Source organism: Mixophyes fleayi, chromosome 2, assembly GCF_038048845.1.
Source record: "Mixophyes fleayi isolate aMixFle1 chromosome 2, aMixFle1.hap1, whole genome shotgun sequence".
NCBI classification, from domain to species: Eukaryota; Metazoa; Chordata; class Amphibia; order Anura; family Limnodynastidae; genus Mixophyes; species Mixophyes fleayi.
The window spans coordinates 340024764-340048912 of NC_134403.1; the positions used below are offsets into that span (position 1 = coordinate 340024764).

General features: G+C 37.8%; 1 protein-coding gene across 2 annotated transcripts in view; it reads right to left on the reverse strand.

Moving 5' to 3' along the window:
* Window positions 1–24149, reverse strand: part of EPHA3 (EPH receptor A3) — a 293753-nt gene that overhangs the window by 19286 nt on the left and 250318 nt on the right. For both annotated transcript variants that reach the window (XM_075197046.1, XM_075197045.1), the window contains exons 10-15: window positions 19401–19526; window positions 15381–15566; window positions 13225–13286; window positions 11247–11456; window positions 3126–3275; window positions 1183–1376 (exon numbers count right to left, since the gene is read on the reverse strand). In XM_075197046.1, the coding sequence (XP_075053147.1) occupies window positions 1183–1376; window positions 3126–3275; window positions 11247–11456; window positions 13225–13286; window positions 15381–15566; window positions 19401–19526 (928 nt within the window). The remainder of the gene's footprint in view (window positions 1–1182; window positions 1377–3125; window positions 3276–11246; window positions 11457–13224; window positions 13287–15380; window positions 15567–19400; window positions 19527–24149) is intronic.

Genomic DNA, 24149 nt, shown 5'->3' on the forward strand with positions numbered 1-24149 from the left:
TTTCTTAAATAATAAATACTTTATGCTCTATGTAACATTCAGAAATAAAATGAATTTGATTGTTAAGACTACACTAGATTATACTACAATTCAACACAAGAATGATGATAACAATCAACCTAATTTTATTTCTGAATTTCATTTAGATCATGAAACAATTCATTCAATTATTGAAAAAAAAAAATTTTTTTATATTCAACACGGAATTTAAAAATAAATGTATTTCCATCAGGACAAAATACAAAATATGAAAATCATATAATATGTGTCGCTTTGAATTGATAGCACTAGGAACTTTAAATCCTCTACTAGTAGTTTTTACATTTTTAAACAATTGGTAATATCATTATAATTATTTAATTTTTTGGTCTATTTAATTTCATGCACTTGTAACATTCAATAAATTGGGAGAACTAACTGTCTGTTAGTTCTCCCAAAGACAGAAGACATATGAACACCAGTGGAACACTGTATGTCATTCTGATACACAGTTTTTAAAATGCCAAGGAATAAAAGTGGTTAAATTGTGACATCGCAGTGGTGACCTTTTAAATCTATTATGGCAAAAAGAGATCTTTTGGAATTTTAATATTGGAACTTAAATACCAAAGGTTTTAATAACAATTATGACATAAAAGCTTTTTTTTTAAAAAAAAAAATGATCTTATTAATATTATTTACAATAATTTGTATAGATATTGCAATGTTATATAAATGTATGCATACCTGATATTCAAATTTATGATTATGTGTTCCCTATTTTGCTTGATGAAGATATTGGTGCTATTAAAATGTGTGGGAATACTACTGGTATTGTTTTGTGGATTTCCAACGTGCCATCATTGTTTGCTGGAAGATTTAAGTGATTTTGCATTGCATGTGATTCATTGTTATTACGTTCATTTTTACTACTTAATTTATTTATTAAAACTGCTTGATCGATTGTAGGCTTCATTTGTTACTTGGCAGCAATTTCAGGACACATGTGACACAATAAACATCTATAAAAAAAATTCAATCACTCCTGCAGGCAGCCATTTTGGGGGGTTAATCCAATGTTTATGGACTATGTACTAATCAAACCACAAAACTGCTGCCTGGCTGTGTGAATTTGAAAGATAAAAATAAAATACAAAGTTAAATACAAGTGTCCAGAATCAAGCAGCATTACGGACTTGTCACCTTGTAACTGTATTAGCAATAACTTTCAGACTGCTGGGATTGCGAATCAGCTTGTCTAAAATGCTGACAATCTGCTCAAACTTTGGTCTGTTATTTCGATCCTTCTGCCAGCAGTCAAGCATCAGCTGATACAAGGCAGCTGGGCATTCCATGGGAGGTGGCAGCCGATACCCTTCGTCCACTGCCTTAATTACCTGTTAATGGGAAATCACTCATTAGAAGATCTTATTAAAAAAAATAATAGAGTGATGTTTTGTTAACATAAAATAAAACCACAGATCAAATTTATTTATTATTTCTTTTGTTTATGTCCATAAGTCAATTACCCCTAAAAAATGCCATCTGTAAATAGTACAATACAATGAAACAACAACAATTAGTGAGCACATGAAACATTTGCTTGAATTAATGGGATAAATCTTTATTGTGTCCTTTCATAAAGGGCATTTTTAACATCACAATTAAAAGTTTTGGAGGTTTCCCCCCCCCCCCCCCGGTAAAATATGGATTTAATTAAAACTAAGATAAACAATTTGTGATAATAGCTGCAAACCCATGGACCACTTAAAGTGCCATTCAAGTGTAATAGTTCCTCTTAAGAAAAAGCAAAAAAAATGAAATCATTGTATTACATGAGTACATTCCGTATATATTCCTTACTTTGATGTAATATATGATCACTTAATTAGTCAACTGGTGTTTATGTAAGGCTACGATAATGTGGGATACTCTTGGCAGCGCACAGAAAAATTAAGTTGCTTCTACGAACAAATAATCAAAGGTTGGAAAATGGTTTTCACGTTTATACATACCTCATTTTTCTAATTGATGGTGGTGATGTATGAGACAAAAAATGTGACATGATTTGAAGCTTAAAGATATTGTTTAAATGAATTAAAAGAATATAGGTCAGGTACCTTAAATGATTACTAGCCGTAAAACACAAGTTGTCTGACATTCCAGAATTACAAATAATATTCACAAAATTATATGGAAAAATCCCCATACACTGAAAGACCTTCAGATATCTGACATTGCATTTACTTGTATTTGCATTTCTATGCAGCTGAGGTCAAGCTATTGTTAGCTGTTATCAGCCATTTCAGGCTTTAAAAAGGTCTATGAAAAATATAAATAAAAATAAAAAAATATATAATGGCTGACTATGGTGTCTTTTGTTTGGTTTCTGTCATTCAGACTCAATATACCTTCTCAATTAGCAGGACAAATTTATTTTTAAATATTTTATGTTCTAATAATTTCCCAAAACAAGTATATATGAATGAATTAATTAAGCAGCCATTGCAATAAGCACCAATGGTAATTAAAATTAGCCATGAGAAATAAGATCTTCAAATGTCACCTGGAAACTATGGTGCAATTTAATCACAGTTTCAAATAAGATTCTACTACCTTCGTATTATAGAACAATGAGGTACAATGTGTTCATGAAGATGTAACAGAATTCATAAGATACATGTAAGATAAAAATTAAACTCATTTCTAGTAATTCTGTTAAAAATAACATTCAACAACGTAATTGCCTACAAAATGTATTAGGTTTTAATGAAAAGATTAGGGGTATAAAAAGTAACAATTTTTGTGCAAAGTTTTACATTTTATTGCCTATTGACAAAGGCCCATTAGGCTATGTGCATGTGTTAAAATTCTGCTTTTAAGAAGCGTTTCTAATACAAGTGCACGTACTTGGTGCTGCCCTAAGAGCGGCATTTAAAAGCTGGTATTTTAAGCACATTGCCTGAAATTCTGTGAAAATGTTTTTCTAAAGAAAAACAATGTATGTTTTCCAAGCTTTTATGTCTTAATTTAAACACATATTTTTTCTAATAACTGTATGCTACTAGTTTTAATTGTATTTTTTATGTGCTCACAAAAGAACAGTATGCATCTAAAATAATTGATTATCCTTATTATGTTCTTACATCTTGATTGGACATTTCCCAGTAAGGTCTCTCTCCGTATGACATGACTTCCCAGAGTACAATGCCATAACTCCACGCATCACTTGCTGATGTGAATTTACGGTATGAAATGGCTTCTGGTGCCGTCCACCTAATCGGTATCTTCCCACCCTGGAAAGATAAAGGTAAATAAATAATAATCCTTTATGTTTGCACTTTCTTACATGCAAAAATAATTATTTACTAAAGCTTGCAGGAACTGAAAACTCAAATGTAAATAGTTTTTTTTTAAAAAAATAAATAAATAATAAAAATAAATAAAAAAACAACAAAAATTAAATTGAGTTTAAAAGTAGATTTACGTATTTTAAAAATTAAATAAACATTTTAAACATTAATGCATTAAAAGAATTAAGCATTTGATCTTCTCCCATTATATCAATGGGTCATCGCAAGCAATAGCACAGGTAGTAAGATTTTTCGGGTCTCATCAGCAATAGCACAGGATAGCAATAACAGAAGAGACTGCATAAAAAAAGGCTTAATTCTTAGAATAGAGCATTATTTTCCTCTTTAATTACACATTTTTTTTATATTTTAATCTATTTTTTACAATTTTATTTTTATCTATTTTTTAAAAAATAAATTAGTGGAACTGAAAGCCCAAGTCTGACTAGCCAGGTCCTGCATGTGAATATCCCCTCAGACTGGGCCAGCAAAGCGGTACGTTAACCCTTACTGCTCTGGGCCAGTGTTACCACGGTAGCGGAGTATCGCTCAGCTGCTTCTGTGAGATATTATCCATAGGTTATGGTGATATGGCAATAAGGGGATCAACAAGTTGTACTAATGGCAACTCAAAAACTAACTCCTAAATACACAATGCTCTATATTTTAGAATTTATTACACATATCAAACAACACAAAAATCTTCTTTTTACATTTGGACACAAAGCTGCATCAAGCAATTTACTGAGACTATCCACAAGAAACGCCATCCACAAGAAACGCCTGATCTGCCAAGCCCCTCCTATTAGATGCTACATTTCCCACACCTGCTGTGTTCGCCATCTTGGAACGCTAAGTTGTGCAAGTACACATAAAAATAGCAGCATTCAAAAATACGCATGTATGATATCCTCATTCATTAATGATATGGTACATGATTAAGGTCAAAGTTCAGGCAACCTGACTGCATACTCTAGCCATGTTTGATTATTTATAAAAATAAAAAAAAGTATTTCTGCTTAAAATAAAGGAAAAACATTTCCTATCAAGTAGCTAAGCACTCATTTACAATAAAACCACATAACCCATGTGACAGATAACTAACAGTCACACCATGTTTAGGGCATATTTAACACCCTATTACAATGCACAGCCATGTTCTTCCATCACTAAAGGGATTAGCAAAGATGACAGCTGTGTTAACCTCTATACTAATTGCACCGGATATAACTTTTCTAATCTCGATCTGTGTGTTCCTGTGTAAAATGACCTTAAGCTTCAGGATAATTTGTCCTATGTCAATTTGTGAAATGCTCTTAAGTAGAGAGAAATCTATATGTATTAAAAATTGTTAATTGTAAATAAAGTACAAAGCAACGATTACACTTAGTGATCATTTAATATCAATTTCAAACAATACATTGAAAGTAGAAAAAACGTAATAATTTTTAAAATGCGTATTTTATTCACACATATAACAATAGCAATACCTAGGTTTAATCTTAAGAAAAAAGCACATTTTCCTTTTTAAAGAAATTGCAGTAAAAATGAAACCGTTAAGTTTAATTTTTTTCAGCATCAACCTACCAGTGTCTGGCTCCTACAACACGTATAGTAAATAAAATATATAATATAAATTATATAGTAGTAAATAAAATGGTAGCAACAACCATTCGATAGTATCTACAATTTATATGGCTGTAAACTAAAGTTTTAGCCGGTTAGCATTTTCTTTTTTCCAATTGTGCTTAAATGCAATATTTGTATGTGAATTGGATACATGCTGCAGAAAACTCCTTTTAACACTATTTTTGAGTGACAACGTAAAACTATTCCAACTAAGACCTGCAAAACTGGAGCAGAAAAATGCCTTCAAAGGCCCTTATTTCAATGGCACGCACATTTTCACAGCAACTTACTACAGTGCAAATCTTAAACCTGTCATGTCTTTCAACGACCCACAATTAGTTAACCGCTTTGTGAGTGTAAATTCAGCTGCTATTACCTTACTTGAAATCACAGCCAGTTTTGTGTAACATGTGTGATTACATCACTTGGTTGGCTGTTCTTCAAAAATGACCAAGTAAGTTTTGTTCACGTCTTTCTGTTGAAGGAACTAAATCTTTCATGAAAATTTGGTCACCAGGTACCACTGTTCCATTGCTGTTTATGAATAACAAGAAATCACTGTATGACATTTATAGATTGACATTGGTCGAATGTGGGACTTTAGAAGCGCTTGTTTGGAAATTCCAAGATAACGCACAGGGTCCTGGGGGCTGCCCAGGCCCCCAGAAACTTTAAGGATTTTTAATAACGTAAAAATAATTTCATATGCTTTATACCACTGTATTGTGTAATATAAAAATGATGGAACGCTATACACCCTGTGTACCTCACCTCTCCGGCACATACCGGCCCGCTTCGAGGGGGGTAATCTTGTTTCTTTCAACCCTGGGGGTAAATGTATCAAGCTGAGAGTTTTCCGGCGGGTTTGAAAAACCAATCAGATTCTAGCTATCATTTCTTTAGTACATTCTACAAAATGATAGCTAGAATCTGATTGGTTGCTATAGGCAACTTCTCCACTTTTCAAACCCGCCGGAAAACTCTCAGCTTGATACAGTTAACCCCTGGTCTCCTACAGGTACCAGCATATATGCAGTAACACAGTTATCAGTAGTCTAACAGTAGTATCCCTGATGGACAGCTCTCAGGGGTGGTCACTTATTAGGACTTAGTCTGAGATACGGATTGAAGTAGCTTGAGTCGCTACAGAGTGCATCACTGACCAGCGCTGATTATCATGGAGGTATTGAGGAGAAGGGGTTGGCTTTCTGAGTTGACCAAGACATTAGAAGATGTAAGATAAGAGAGAGCAAAATTTTCGGTGAGTGGGGGTATGGGGGGCTAGGAAACATGTAATGAGCGGTGCCGCAGGCCTCAGTATAAACAGAGGAATTTTGGCCCCCAGTACAGCTACTTCTTGGGGCCCCCTCCATAGATGCCGAGGATAGAGTTTACGGCCGCCATATGGAGCCCCTGTCCAATACCATGGTGTCATATGGATAAGTGCTACATTTTCAGTCATCAATACGTTTGCTCTGTATCATACCTATAGTCAGTTACTGACATAGAAGAATGTAAGACAGATGAATATGGGTGGCACAAGCAGGTAACACACCAGTATAATGATTATAATAAACCTTTGTCCCATGAACTGCAATGAGATGATCCAGCATTTAATTCCATGCATTCAGAAAAGTGCAGACCGCTTACTGCACTCTATTGTTTTGTTAAAGATTGATTAAGAGCTGTTGTACATATCTGTACAGTGCAGTATTCTCCAGAACACCACAAACAAAACTCTGTGTGATCAGCAGTGTCATGAACTTTGTAGTCTCTGTCTGTCTACCTTGCTGAACACCTCCAGGCCTTCGTCCTCATCAAAGCACAGTGTGTCTGTTTCTTACTGACAGTTTTATTTAAAAAATGACTGACAGATAGTAATTTTTACTTCCCACTATTATGCGCTGTGTCATAATTTGAAGTAAGATCTACTGTAACCTTGGATAAAGAATTGCAAGCGATACACAATTCTACACAATCTAAAAATCACTGGTGTGACACAGTTTGCAGGGCCGTAGCCAGGGCTGTGCGAGAGGGCAAAGGTGCAGAGCACAAAGCTAGAGGGGGCGCAGCAAAATGCATGGCTAATTTGGTTACATTTGCGGGTACATTTCAGTGCCCCTTTAAAATATTTTTTTTGTTTAGTAGTTTATGTAAATTATGCTAGCCGTAAACAGGATACATTAACTTTACATGGAATTGTACAGTTTCCTGTGTCACAGAGCACAGGAAGCATTCGATCGATTAATGGCAAATGTCCATTACCAGGAAGGTATACACTTCTCCTACAGTGAACAGTAGATTTCTAAGTGTATCATTATATATATATATATATATATATATATATATATATATATATATATATATATATATATACATACATATATATACATATATATACATACACACAATATATGGATATACACAGTATATATATTTATATATATATATATATAAAAAATAAAAAATAGGTGTCAATCTAAGCCATCTGTACTGCACTTATCATTAAACAGAATCATTAGACAGGAAACACAGAGAAAACAAGCTGATCAGTGTATGATAATGATGCATTTTCCCAGTATTCAATGAGTCGTGTACCTTCGTTATCCTTATCCTAGATAACTAGATTCATTTCAGATTGGCACATAGTGTAACCATAATTACTTTTTAATTATTTGACTGTTTTCAGTAGTAATAGTATCCATGCTGATGCTGACTCTCTGAATCTATTCAACAGTTTGCACCACCCATGAAACTATACATTCATATTGTAGATTAAACTGATATTTCATCTAAAGCAGTTATGCATCCACTTTCATCCCCTTTCCTATACGTGTAAACTGTAAAAGCTTACATAAACGTGAACCAACTGAATGAAAGTGGAATCTGAAAATATAAAGGCAGCTTCTAACTTGTAGGTATTACGTAAAAAATATTTGTACTCAGAAAGTTTCACATCCCTGCTATAACTAGATCGAAGTAATAAAATGTTAATATTTCCAGTGTTAACAGTTGGGAATTAATCGTACTTTTACAAGAAATCTGCACATACTTTATAGAAAGTATTTATAGCTTTAAATTCCATTTATTGGGGATTTTTTTGTGAACACAATATGTGTCTGAAACATATTTTGTGTTTTGGGGCTTTTGTTTAATGACAGCAAGAACAAAACTTGGACACCTGGCTCTCGTGTTTATTTTTCAGATCTCAGATCTGGAACATAACACCTGGACCTGTCTTCTTTGTGTATTATTTCCTTGCCATATTTTACGTATTGATTTTATGTTGGCTCACTTCAGTGGAATGTTGTTTGTGTGTTTTTCCAACAGCTGATACTGTTTGCTTGGAGTGGCTACCTTCCAGCTAGAAATTCAGTGCAGGACAGACCTGCTTGGAAATAATGAGCGTGATGTAACAATGAGCAGGTTATGAGAGTGTTTAATGAAAGAATATCTAAGATCTGGCGTCAAAGGGTTGAGAACGTTATGTACAAGAAGCCGGTTCAATACTGCTAGATTGACTGTATACACACATGCTTCTGCCAGTCAGAAGAGGACTGGCTCATAGGACAACATAGCAGGCAAACTAGATCAGGAAGGGCAGTCTGCCAACCTCAGTCATTTCAATGACAGTTTCAGGGTTTTAAATGTTTGCTGGAAATTAAAGAAGGGTGGTCCTTAAGCGACAGTAGGCTTGATTTTGTTGTGGAACTTTTCCGAATTCCACCATGGATATTTCAATCCATACCCACAAACCAGGAAAAGTCAGCACTTATTAATTTTACAGGGGCAGTTCCAAAAACCAGAATATAGTCTGGCTCCGTCTTACGAGCAAGGAGACAATTGGGCGCACTTGCACAAAATGAAATGCTCTGTATTGAGGTCCGTAAATAAACATTTATTGTATTTACACTTATACTAGCTTTGATACCTCTTCTGTTTGTTCGTATTGCTAACCACATCCTAAAGGGACACGGTCAGTGATACCAATTACCTACAATTTACCATTTTTAATTGCAAGTTACATAAACATTATTGCACGCTGTGCATCCCAGCACGCTCACAAAACAAAACTGCTTACTGAAAACATTTATTACACTTTTTAATGCAAGTAAAACTATGGATTCTATAATACACATTGATCTATTATCAAAAGACTCTTGTAACAGTAACACAATATATGCCATGCTTCCCATGGCATTCTTATCTTAGGAAACATCAGCTTTGCTATGTAACCCCCACAGTAGAATATTGGTGGAGCTCACCAGATGGGATGCCCACTGTTACGTTAAATGCCACTCAGCCAGTGCCGGTGCTAGGGTCCATGGCGCCCTAGGCATTTTGTCAAAATCGGCGCCCCCCCCTGCAAAAATCGGTGCCCTCCTCCCTCCTCCCTCCTCACCCCGTCTTTCCTTACCTTGAATCACCACCGCTGCCTTTCTGCTCCGTCTCCTCCCCTCCCCTCACTGACACAGTCGGGCTGTGATGATGATGTCACGGCCCGACAGTCAGTGAGTGGAGGGGAGGAGACGGAGCAGAGAGGCGGTGGTGGTGATCAATAGCCTCTTCCCCCCTCCCTCTGGATGTATCTGCATGCTGTGCGGCGGTCGTAACAGGTATGGTCAGCGGTCGCCGCACAGTTTTAAGTAATGTTCATTCTGTGGCGCCTCCAGGCGCCCTCCAGAGCCCGGCGCTCTAGGCAAGTGCCTAACCTTGTCTAATGGGAGCGCCGGGCCTGCACTCAGCACACATAGAGAGAAGGAAGAGCTGCCTGCCTGTGCTGCTCGAGACTAGGGATGGAAAATTCGAAATGTTTAGGATGCATAAGACGGGAGGGTTGTTTTGAATATAGCACCTGATTGGACAGATCCTCTGGCAATTCAACCAGGTGCCATATTTCATTGGAGACCTCCTGTTTTAGCAGTTTGAACATTTAAGTGGGAAAATATCCTCCAGCACTGAAAAGATGCAACTCTATTAACAGTCCAAGAGAATAGGCTAGAGCCAGTGGCACGGCAATACTGATCACAGTGAATGTCAAGGAGAATGGGTCCCTAAGGCACACTCTGAGATTCTGATTTGCAATCCAGCAGAGCTAGCTACGTTCTAATATACTGTATATGTAACTGTCTTCCTGCTCTAACAACAGCGCAAATGCTTTGCCTATAGTGAGAGCGACAAGTGATTGTAATATAGACACACATAAAATACACACATAGGGCTTGATTCATTAAGGCACGTAAATGCCGATACGGACACACATAGCACAAAGGAAAAAATACTGGAATAACATTGAGACACAGAGTATAATCAGACTCAAACATGGGTAAATACAAAAGGACAGTGACATATATTCAACTAGGGGATATAGAAAATAATGAGTGGTAAATAAAGGTAAAATGACTCGCCAGAAGGGTAGAAAGGTCAAGTGAGCCTGACAAGAGACTTGGGGCAGACATTGGGGGCAGGTGAGCCATACGGAAAAGGTTAAGAATTAAAGACAAGAAGAGCAATGACAACAAAAGACAAGAGTCCTCCGATGAGAGATGGGCGGAGAAATAGAGGTAATGTCTGTGCATTTGTGTGTGTGTGGTGAGTGTTATTTGGAGTGTGGGTCGCAGCCAAGAGAGACTTTTTGTTTCCATATCCGATTTAGTTAAGGTCTTTAGTTAAGCTAATATGTAATGTTGGGATCACACTGATGGCTAAGTTCCACCTCTTTGTAGTAAAGAGGAGGTGTTGTCCCAGGGTATAAAAACCTTTTAAATGATAATTCTGGTCCCAATTATTTATCTGCGGTCCGGAGGGTCACTTGACTTTTTATGAGTGTCTACAGATTTTCACTTCACCCCCAAAAACAGTGTGGTGAGGCTGCCTGTTTGAAAAAAGACCAATTCAGCAGGAGCGAGTGGAGTGTGGCAGTGACCAGAGTGGGAAAATTACATGGATGTTAGTTAGTTAGCTTGGCCTGTGCGTGTCATTCCGACGGCTTTCTGAATCATTCCCTTCCAAGCTAGTCCACATAATTCCTTATGGGCAAAGAAAACCTTTTTTCTATACACATCTTTATCTACAACATGCACAAAACCACATAAGACCTTCAGTGGCAGCAAAGTGCTCATTGAGAATTCTCTTTGAGATTCCTGAACTCACGAGAATTTAGCTCTTCGAATAATTCTGAACAGCTGACTGATGGTACATACTTCATTACTGTAGGGTTACTTTAATACCTGGAAGCTTAGAATAAATCGCAAATGAAACACACTAAGTCTATGTCTTTCTCACCCTTGTTGTATAAGCTGCCTCAGCATCGTCTTCTAGGACACGAGACAACCCAAAGTCAGAAACTTTGCAGACCAGGTTACTGTTTATGAGAATGTTCCGTGCCGCCAAGTCACGATGGACGTATCCCATGTCCGAGAGATATTTCATGCCAGATGCAATGCCGCGGAGCATACCCACCAGCTGGATGACTGTAAATTGAGCATCGTGTTTCTGCAAAGAATTGCAAGCATACAATTGAGATACTAATTGGCCATTAAATTATTGTTGAGAACTGGATTTAAATTAGCAATTACATTCCTACCTATAATTAACACATATTTATGTCAAAATGACTATACTAATTGTACTCAATTTACTTCATATCGAGCAGCATATTGTTCTAATATACATTAGACCAGAGACAGGAGACCTATATCTCTCCAGCTGCTGTGGAACTAGAAGCTCCAGCATGTCCACACCATGGGACTTGTAGTTCCACAAAAGCTGGAAAGCCCCATATTGCCTAAGCTTGCATAAGAGAAGATTTTATAATATTTCAGAGGCAATATGAAAACAAATATGTTTATGTTTTTAGCACTTCACTGCTGTTTTTGCACAGTACATTAGCAATTATAGCATTCAATTTATTGTAATGATTAATACTGAAAAATAGATCTGTTTTGATGTAAGAAAAAAAGAAAAACATTAACATGGAGACGAACTGTAACGGATGCATGGCTGGCACTACAACTAGACAAAGGTAGGTGTTTGAATGTTTAGAGGGCCTCTAAATACTGAGGATCTGAGTCATTAAGGAGAGCAAAGGATAAAAAAGGAGTAATTTTGCACCTGGGTAAAACCATGTTGCATTGGAGGGGGAGGTAAATTTAAAATGTCGGGACAGATTTATAGTTGGAGTAGGGCATGTCCTAGATCAACTTTAAATTTCAGTGTAAATATAAAGCTATCAAGTATTTGTGTGCTATATGAAAAAACAGCCAGTATTTCACTTATGTGCAAAATAATAAACTAATTTGCACCATTTGCATTGTAACATGGTGTGGCCAGGAGAACATTTACACCTTTTTGCCTTATTTTCTTTAATGACTCAGGCCCTGAATGAGCTAAATTGATCCACGGAAGAATCAGGCAAAAGGAGGGTCAGGCGAGCCAACGGTCAGAAAACGAAAGATCCACAATATACAAGGGAGTAAGCAGGAGCAAGGACAAACAAAACCGGTGTCTGGATCACTAGAAACGGTGTAGGATGATGGAACAATGCAGGAGTTGAAAGTCAGGGAGCAGTCAGGATACAAACAGGAGTTTCACAGAGATAATAGCAGCAACAAAGACAAACTAACTGGCACCAGTCTGTAGAAAAAGGCAGTCTAATAAAGGCCAGACACAGGTGACCACGAGTCAGTTTGGAAGATAAATACTTAACCCCTTGCAGGCAAGGAGAAACTGTCCGGTTACAACAGTAGCACCTCTGGTAGCACAGAGGTACTGCAGGCCTAATTCAGAATGAATACAGAGTCCTAACGTAAAGCAGGGTTACATTTTCCTAAATAGTATATAATGTATACAATTCTGCTTTATGACACTAGACAGGCAGGTTGGTTTTACTTGTAGGTTTACAAAAATTGTTTATAAGCTGAGACTGCAGCAAAATTTGCGTAGGAGCCGAGGAATGCCATTCTCACCACCCAGGACTGCCTATCAATAGAGCAGAGTGGGGGCCTTTTCTGAGCATGCACGGTCCGGCGCAGGATGCATGCGTCGCTGAGAAGGGCCTCAAGGGGGAGCAGGGGCATCAGAGGAGGGTAACCCGGCATTGCCCCATCACCACCACAACCTACGCAGTCCCTATTGTTACAACACTGTTAACATAATTTTTGGGATTAAATATACATTTTTAAATGCAAACCAAAATATCTGAGACACAATCTCTGTGTACAGTAAGTTGTGCTATGAAGATATTCTTTCATTTTTTACTTACCCGAAGAAAACTGTCCAGAGACCCGTTTTCCATATATTCAGTTACAATCATCACTGGTTTACCTGAAATATGTTTAAAATGTGAAATATTTCCTTACAGAGATAACACCACTTTATCAAAATAATTACCATAGGTATATTTTAAACAACAGTATTAACTTAAAGAACAGTTCACTTAACATCTATAGCAGAAATCATGTGAGATACCCAAAATGATCCCTTTTCCATATTATATTATTTCAGAGATGTAACAAATGAAAATTTGGTACTATTGGACCGGAGTAACCTGCTACAGTAAAATATTCCGGATGGTGCACTGGTTGCTATAAAATGATAGTGTAGTTTTAAATTGCAAAAAAACTCAAGACCATTTATAGCTACATGTATGCACACCCAGGGGTGTAGGATCGAACATTTTTATGGGGTGGGGTGGGGGAGGCCAAGGACTGCTATAGGGCTTGGAGCCCCTTTTTTTTAAATCACATTTGGTATCTTGTTTTACGACAGTTGTAACAGTGACTGTAGATATACAAAGACTCCCAATCCTATGTTAATTTTTGCCAGAGATTCAGGGGCCAACCCCAGTGTCATTGTTTATTGTACTATAAAAATATACCGTATTTATACATTATTAAATACATATTATTATTAATATTAACTACCAATTAGTACAACTGCTGTTAAAACGATAGATAAATTCAATTGTTCATCTTAAAAATGTACATTTTTCATAGTCGTTAAACTAATTTTATATTCAGATTTCGTTGACAGCCTAATCTCATTTGTGTGGGAGTATTTTTAAATCTATAATCACTGCCTCACTGGTTAAGGTATGTGCTATAAATTCAGATTGCTATATTTCAATTTGTTATTGGACGCAGCACACGAAAAGGGTAAAAGTAAAGTGAATAGTAGTTCATCATCAATGCAGGTTATTTATTAAATGTTTATGAACGGAACACTTAGGGATAGATTTACTTAGCTGCGGGTTTGAAAAAGTGGGGATGTTGCCTATAGCAACCAATCAGCTTCTAGCTTTCATTTATTTAGTACATTCTACAAAATGACAGCTAGAATCTGATTGGTTGCTATAGGCAACATCCCCACTTTTTCAAACCCGCAGCTTAGTAAATCTAGCCCTTAGAGTTTATTTTAAATAAACAAATCAATCTGTATTGAATCTATACTAGGGCAATCTATATTAAAGAACATTATAGTTATACTAAGACAATCTATTGTTTAAAAAAGTTTCACAAGTGTAGAATAGATTCCATGACTTCAGAAAGTAGAATCATCATCAACATTTATTTATATAGTGCCACTAATTCCGCAGCGCTGTACAGAGAACTCACTCACATCAGTCCCTGCCCCATTGGGGCTTACAGTCTAAATTCCCTAACACAGACAGAGACACACACAGACACAGACGACGATCAATTTGTTAGCAGCCAATTAACCTACCAGTATGTTTTTTTAGGCGTGTGGGAGGAAACCGGAGCACCTGGAGGAAACCCACGCAAACACGAGGAGAACATACAAACTCCTCACAGATAAGGCCATGGTTGGGAATTGAACTCATGACCCCAGTGCTGTAAGGCAGAAGTGCTAACCACTTAGCCTCCGTGATGCCCAAATGAAGGCTTTTGTGTAGAAGTTCATAGGAGGGCAAACTAAAGTCTTTGCCCACCCAATAGAAATCATGGGAAGGAAACTGTACCCCCCTTCCCGGCTCCTACACCCCTGTGCACGCCTACAAAGTGCATACAATTGCCTTGGATATTCTGCCCTCAAATGGAACTCCAACCCTTTGTGAGCCCTATCTGTCTGATTCTCATACAGTCTACATGCAAAGGTTCAAAGGTTCAAAGTCATGTCCAAACACAGTGTACCAGGGTTCCTATAGGCAACCCTCTCATCAAGGCAATTTTACCAATCTAATGTTGTATAACTGCTTCTTCCGCTGACCACATTCTATTGTAGATTAACACTAACAGTAACACTAACTCAATTTCAAACCAGGCATAAAAAACACAGTTCTGAAAACACTCTACAACTATGCACCAAAAGGGAATGAGTACATTTCTCTAACCATATAAAATATAGAGGAAGACGTAGATCTCAAAATACCAGAAGCTTTTGTCATCTACTGGTACTTACTTTTTGTAACAACACCTTCCAGTCGTATGATATTGGGGTGCTCAAATTGGCCCATGATACTGGCTTCACTCAGGAAATCCCTTCTCTGTTTTTCGGTGTAACCGACTTTCAGCGTTTTAATTGCTACGCCGATTTCCTTTTTTGATGGGAGTTTCAGGCGACCACTGCACACTTCACCAAATTCTCCTATAGCAAAAGGAACAAAAGGAACTTACAGAGCATAAGAAATAAGTAATAGCAAAATAATAGCATAATAAACTTAAATAAACAAATACAGGCATCGCATGATGTTTGATCCCATGTTTTTATTCAACATGGCAGTTGCAAAGTTTATGTCCTTTTCACATGAAATTAATACTTATTGACAAGGCAGAGACATTCCTCCCATTTTTTCTTAGGAAATAATTACATTTAGAAAGCATTACTGAAAGCACAGCGCTGCCATAATGTGATACAAAAATATTTAATTTTTCAGATTTATTTATTTTACTATTGCTTAGAGTGACAAATGAAATGTTACTATTACATTGATATTTGAGGTCTTGTTTCAAAATAAACATGACCTAAGCTATCCTGAAACCTCCAATGGATAGTTGCCCAAAAATAAGTTTTTGCTTAAATGCTTTAGTGTTAAACTATCTTTCCTTCAGTCTACCATTTAATTCTCATTCCTCTGACATCTTGTTCACTCTTTGTGTCCTCATTTATCATCAGCCTTCCTTCTCTATCGATACCCCTCAACTTTTCTCATCTTACAAGCGCCCCATTCTCTTGCTCTGCCCCCCAAATTGTAAACTAGTTTGTGGACAATGTACAATATTTGGACGTTTCCAACAGTTTAACGGTTGTCACCTCCATTTAAACCTACACACATCACACACTGACACATTAACAAAACATCAGCATTCTACTTGTAGGTAGGGTGTTTGTTTTCCTCTCACTTAGCAGGTCTGACCTGGCCTGCAGAATACTAATTTGATGTTTACAATTATGTTATGTGTTGGAGATAATGGACATGTGAAATAATCACATGACGGTTCAGATAAACACTCAAATATAGCATACTTGCCAAATCTCCCAGAATGTCAGGGAGACTCCCTGAAATAGGGGTGATCTCCCTCACTCCCTGAAGAGTCTGGCATTCTCCCTGATGCTGAGCCAGTACAAGATGTGGTTGGCTTCGCCATCTGTGGCATGATGACAAAGTTCAGAAATTGTGTCCTATGTCCGTGTATTGATGCCTATGGAGGTGGCCATTTTCATGGAGACCAAGATTTAATCAAAGACTGACAGGTAAGACAACATGACTTCAGTAATGGAGACAGAAATGTAAAAGACACTTCAGTCCCTAGAGATTCATTAGCTGCTTTTCTGTAACGCATAGTTGCCTACTCTCCCAGAATGTCCAGGAGACTCCCGCATTTCTAGGAGACCTCCCAGGCTCCCGGGAGAGCAGGGCAACCTCACGGTTTTTGCCCCTGCAATAGATAAGTGGTGGGCGGGACTTAATGACGCATATATTGTGTCATCGTAGCCCAATGCTGTAATTGGGCAAAATTCTGATAATAGTTAAGGGGACAAAATTATTCAATTAGTCAAGCCCCATGCCCACCTCCCCTGGGATTTCCCTGAAGCCAACGAGGAAAAGCTGGCAAGTATGAAATATAGGTATCTGTACTAAAACAACTACACTAATTACCTTTGAATCTCGAACTGTATATAAAAAAAGTTAACCTATTTTTTACCACTAGTAACCCTTTAAGCACCAATTATCATAATTATTCCATAACATGGAAAGTATTACAACGAATTTAAAGACAAAACAGTGTCTTGTACAAAATTTGTTGTTATACCTGCTCTCTTGTCATTTGTGCATATAGAAACCTGGGAAACAGTGCACTCTGATAGCATAACATTACAGAATCAAATATCTACAGTATTGTATTTCCAAATAATTGTGTTGGTAATGTTCATTGCTTTCCAGAAAAATGGGTAACCTGTATAAAACATCTGCCTAAAACCCAAAGCGTTGGCCAATCTTTATATCAGTGTCACACAGTTCATCTAAGCAGCAAGGCTGCCCCAAAAGCAACATTTTATTGCAAGTGTTCCTGAACACACACTAAATGATTATTGTATAATAAAAAATAACTACTATGTATTAAAATCAATCCCAAAGTTGTGACTTTGTGAACGTATTTTTCCAGATCCAGTTCCCCAAGACAGAAACACATTTTCATAAATGTGCTGTGCTTCTTTCCTCATGTGAAACCAGACTTGCAATTTAAATGTCCAGAACTACATATAAAACAACATACATAGCATAGCAATAAAAAGGGTACACGTGTAATACATTTTGCGGTTTGACTGTCAGATGCACTGATAGGCTGTAATTCCCAGCATGTTTAAATAAATGCTAAGACTAAATCACAAGTTGCCTTATATAAAAAATGATTGGTCACATTCACATACACACCTGTGTGAATAATCAGTATTTTTTGAAAGGTCACCGCAGACTCTCATTAACTGAAATGCCTGATAACAGAACAATATGCACTCAGCTGCATAGCAATGTACATGCAATGAAAACTTAGGCTAGGTACAAACTGGAGGCTTTTCAGGCAATTATCGGGCCAATCACCCGATAAACGACCACTCGGCCACATATCGCACTAGTGTGTATAATCACACGATGAACGACAATCGTTCCAAAGTGCCGATTGTTGTTTCATTTGACCACACTATTAAATAATCTTGTTCCAGTCACCTTCCGATCATGTAGTCTGTATGAACTCACGATCACAATCTCCATAGCGTTTACAGAGTCATGGACTTTTCAGCCAATGCCGGCAATGAACATGTCCCAGTGACTTAAATGTAGAGAGTGCTGTAGATGAAATAATTTGTTCGTTTGTTCTGAGACTGAAAATTTTGTTTCAGAGACACAGAATCTAACGAAATTCGTTATGACATGTGGATAGCTATAACATGGCGGTTAATCAATGTGACAAGAATGAGTGAATAAATGCATATTGTGCTGTCATTCTCTAAAGTACTAAAGGACCAGATAAAGAGCACAGATCTGACGGTAAATTGTGTGTAGTGTGTACGCATGAACAGGGCCGGTGCTAGGGTCCACGGTGCCCTAGGCATTTTTAAAAAAGCGGCGCCCCCCCCCCGCAAAAATCGCCGCCCTCCTCCCTCCTCTCCTTACCTTGTCTCACCACCGCCGCCTCTCTGCTCCGTCTCCTCCCCACCACTCACTGACACTAGTAAGTGGAGGGGAGGAGACGGAGCAGAGAGGCGGCGGTGGTGACAAAATAGCCTCTTCCCCCCCTCCCCGTCCATCTGAATGCTGTGCGGCGGCCGTGACAGGTATGGTCAGCGGTCGCCGCACAGTTTTAAAGTATTTTAGAATACTGTGGCGCCCTCCAGAGCCCGGCGCCCTAGGCAAGTGCCTAACCTTTGAGCTCTCAGAGTTATTGTGCTTATTGTTTACTGTACTGTGCTGTCTCTCCTTGTATTGTAATTTCGTTTGTCCCTGTACGGCGCTACGGACACTTAGTAGCGCCCTATAAATAAAAATTAATAATAATATTAATAATAACCTTGCCTAATGGGAGCGCCGGGCCTGCGCATGAATCGCCTGACCGGTCGGACCTTCAGTCATTAGTAAAATCGTTGTAGATAACACGTCGGAATATTCAATGTGTACCTAGCCTTAGCTATGTAATGATTTGCAAAATTGTACAAATATATTTGTGAATGTCACAAGATGCATTTTAATTGTATTAACCTAGCAAATCGCCAATATTTTGTGACTTTCCAGGCAAAATTTAAAACAGCAATGTGTTTAAAGAAACAAATTGCATACCAACGCGATACAGATAGGGCCCTGGTCGGAATCCAACTCATGACCCCAGTGCTGGGAGGCAGCAATGCTAACTACTGTGCCACAGTGCTGCCTGAGGCAATTTATGCCTTTATTTACTGTATGTAACGTGGGATTTGGTTACCTACCTGCTCCAATAACTTTGTCTATGGATATGCATGAAGAATCCAGCTCCTTCGCAAATTCATGCACGGCCTGGCTAGGATCTTCATATGTATGAGGGTCTACATAGGTCCTGATACCAGGAAATTTTACTGTTAAAAAAAGAAAGGACACAGGCTGAGAAACATTATATTAATTTACATGGCATTAAAAGTAACATTTATATATAGGTTTCCCTTGCTGGAACACATGCTTATTTGCAAGGTAAAATCATAATATTTTAAAATAATTTCCAGGCACATTTCGCTGCTGAGCTGCTGCATCTACGCACATCACATGCAACAGCTTCTCGCGGACCTTAGAGTACTACAACGACCATCATGTCCTGTTCACTGTGTTTTTCTACATTTTAAAAACACATCTTTAATAAATGCTAACTTATAAGGCCTAGGGGTATATTTCCTAAACTGCGGGTTTGAAAAAGTGGAGATGTTGCCTATAGCAACCAATCAGATTCTAGTTATCATTTATTTAGTACATTCTACAAAATGACATCTAGAATCTGACTGGTTGCTATAGGCAACATCTCCACTTTTTCAAACCTGCTGTTTAGGAAATATACCCCTTGGAGGATACGAGCAGATTTATTTTATTGTGAAAAATACATCTCCAGGAACAAACATTTCCAGTGAATAACATGCTAATATCTTGGGTTGATTTGCTAATCATATCTCTATGCACATGCCCAGAGAAATGGCCCAATGAATATGCGCCTAAGTAGTGTTCCATGATTCTAGAACTCATGCCCGCTTGCACCTGAAGAGACAGGTAGGAGGAGGATATTTTAACATTGGCCAAGTACAGTAAGGATGTGTTTGCGCAATGACGAACAGATGCAGACTAGAACAGAGACGCATATAAGCCCCTCCAAGCCGTATTTGCATGTGGTCAAGGGCAGGTGCAAATAGTGGTTGATGAAGTCTGTCTCCAGCAATAGTAAGTCGCTACTGATTGGCTGTTGCCAATGCTCCTCTGTCGCTGATAGGAGCTTTCTTTGTTGCATGTGAATATTTTCTGATTTTCTCTGCAATACTTTTTTTTCGCATTCGCAAGAGGAAGAGTTGATTGTCCTGTATTAGGGATGTGTATGAAGCTATATTGATTCCTAATTACGTATACATATTTTGCATACAAAATAAATGGTTATAATCAAGGGCGAAAAAGTGGTTAAAGCACATTTGCCCACCAGAGCTGGAGAACTTTTAAAATGTTAATGAGATGAATATAATAAAAATATCTTTGCTAGTGTAATACTGACACCTGACAGATGACACACAAACAACTTCTGATAAAAACTGTCCTTTTTATTGTTCACATCAAAAATTGTACAGCAGACTTTTGTCAGGATGACAATAGGTGACCCTCGCTCTGGCAAGACACAGATTTCCTGCCTAGTCACTGGTCAGCTAGCTGGCATCGGTCACCCAGCCCACAAGTACAGATAGTCTTTTTATCTACTATAAACCAATCACAGAAAAACAACAAAAAACAATTACACCTATGTGGTGCACCTGTGTGCTTGTGTGCTGCATGGGAGACCAAGAAGAAATTTAACCCTGTCTACAGCTTGTTCATACAGACTCCTTGGGTTTCTACCTATTCCTATACAGGAGAGGTGTGGAAAATAAGCCTTTCTGTCATACTAGCTAATGGAGGATCTCCTATGTAGTACAGTCTTATACAGTCCTATCACTCCGGTTATCTTGGGTTTCCCTACTGACGCTCAAGAGATCCAATTCCAAACTGGAGTGACAGGTGGACGGAGGCAAATGTTGCCCATATAATTAACAAGTACCTTGAAAACGCTAAAGTATTAAAAACATATTTTTCATATATATATATATATATATATATATATATATATATATATATACTGTGCTTGTACACATGATGCTCAGATGTACTGGGTGTATATAATGTGTTTCATTATCTAATGACTAAATAAATGTCCTCTGTACCTATCTGATACATCATCACGTCATTGACACCAGGTTAATTATTGGCTTCACATCAGTGATGTGTTTCAATTTTTCTTTCTTTCGTTCCTCCCTGAGTGTAATATTTAGCTGCTATCATTTCCTGTGTTTCTATTTATTTTAAAAAGGAAACACAATGGAAGGTTGTAACTGAGCAGTCCTTCAATACATAAATAATGCCACATGAGGTTTATTCTAATACTCAGCAAGTTGAGTTCATTTTCATATAATAAATGGTCTGGGCTGTTTTCACGGAAATACACTTTATTTCACAGGAAGGGGTTGGAGATTGGCATGCTGGATTTGTAACGTGTTAAACGACAAATGATTTTTAGGGCTAGTACAACACACAGGCTGGTTAGTGGGGGAGAAGGAAATGGTCGCTTTTCCTATAGAGATTTGGGAATTTTGTTTGCTAGGGACTCCACATAAACAGGGCTCTTTGTTAAGTGTAGGGGTGTTATGTTGGAACACCAATGAATGCTGATGAATTGTTTCATTGTATAAAAGGTGCTATAACTCGCTGCCTGTAAAAACAATACAATTAACAAACACAATTAAGGCCAATGTAAACATCGCCTCTGGCAAAACTATAAACTGCCTGGTAATGATCATTCAGAGCTTTGAGCCTGTAGTCCTAGCTCCCCAGATGGTGAATAACATCCATTTAAAGACTTGTCCTTCACTTGTGATGTTGAAATGTGACTTTATTTATGTATATGTGAAGTCTGCAGTGTAATAAAACTGATCACTATGTTGAAATTACACTTGTGGATGCAAAAATAAAACAACCTCCTTCAGTTTTTTATTAGGCTACTGAGATCATGTCTACACGTTCTACATATTTGTAGTGCTTTTATGCAACACTGTCATATTATATCTGCTTATTAAGGTGTCACAAAGATTCCACATAGGTGACAGTTTCAAATATATGGCATATACCGAATCCTTCTTTACCCAAGGATATTTAGAACTTTAGTAAAACATGGTCTACTGTGTACAGCGATAGTTTGCTTTTGCTAACAAAAATTTGGGATGTTTCTGAAATACCTGTGGTCAAATATTTTAGCGATATTTCTTTTTCGAGCAAAAATAAGTGTATCTTAATATCTAATCATGCTGGCACAGTGGTTAGCATTGCCCTTGCACACTGCTGGGTTAATGGGTTTGATTCCAACCAGGGCTCTATCTATTTTGAGTTTCTATGTTCTCCCCATGTTTTCGTGTGTTTCCTCAGGGTGTTCTGGGGGTAAATTTATCAAGCTATGGGTTTTAAAAAGTGGAGATGTTGCCTAAAGCAACCAATCAGATTCTAGCTGTCATTCTGTAGAATGTACTAAATAAATGATAACTAGAATCTGATTGGTTGCTATAGCAAAATATCCATTGTTTCAAACTGCACCTTGATAAATTTACCCCCTGGTTACCTCCAACAGTCTAAAAACTTATTAGTAGGTTAATGGGCTTTGGATGAAATGTACCCTACTGTCTGTATGATAGGGGTTATACATTGTAAGCTCCACTGGAACTAATGAGAATGACTATATATCCTCCATATAGTGCATAACATGTAGGTGCTATATAAATAACAGTTCATAAATGATAAATTATCCAAGTAATTTATTTCTAACACTTAACCTGTTCCATAAGACTGTTCTGCCCAATGGTTTGACTATAAATTAGGCTAAATGAAGTATGGGGGGGCGACTACTATCGTGCTTAAATGGACATTTATTAAAATGTGATTTTTCAATTGTATATGCAGCCCATTGGGTAACAGTAGGGAGCCCTAAACAGCAGTCAGATCTCACTAGGTAACACTTTGTACTCCATCTACTAAATTATCCTGCCTCAGGCTGCCCAGGTTATTGAAAGAACCATTAGCGACAACACAGCTACAACACTAATTATTCTCAGCACAGTGAGAAGTGACTAGTTAGTGAAGGTAGGAATAAAGCTACACAGTGTAATAGCTGCATCTGACCTCTGTTCATTTGGGGTGGTGAATAGCAGGGCCATCTTAACAACATTATGGGCCCCCGGGCAAAGCAGTGCACCGGGGCCCCTAGATATAGATATAGATATATAGATGTATACAGATACAGATATAGATATAGATATATAGAGATAGAGATAGATAGATGTACTTGCTCAGTGACCCTTGAAGGTTTTTTTTGCAGGTTTTTTTTTCTTTTGCAGGATTATTTATTCTCATTAAAAGCCGTGCCTATGGGGCCCCCTTGCCCGTGGGGCCCCCGGGCACCTGCCCATCATGCCCAATTGAAAAGATTGCCTTGGTGAATAGTAAAATTGGGACTACCATGCAGAAATTTATTCACGGCAATTATCACAAATTTGCCCTCCTTAAAACCAAATTGCTTTACAAAGAAAATTCACAAATATCCTATATAATGTATGTGTATAGACATGTCGTGAATTTAATACAATTAAACATACATGTGATCTGCTCTGATTGTTAGCACTTTTACAAACACATCAGCCCTTAAGTCTTTTTAGGTAAACTACTGTATGAGTACACTAGTGGCAGCAGATGGTAGTCAGAGATTTGGGCAAAAGTGGGAAAAAATCCATGTTTGCATCTATTTGTATCCTTGGATATCCCCAGACCTCCTCGCTCTCCACTGTTAATGACTAGTTTCTTGTAGACTGCTGGAGGTCAGGGTGATCATCTCCCTCACTGATCTATCACTGTGCTCTTCCTCCTGCAACACACTGTGA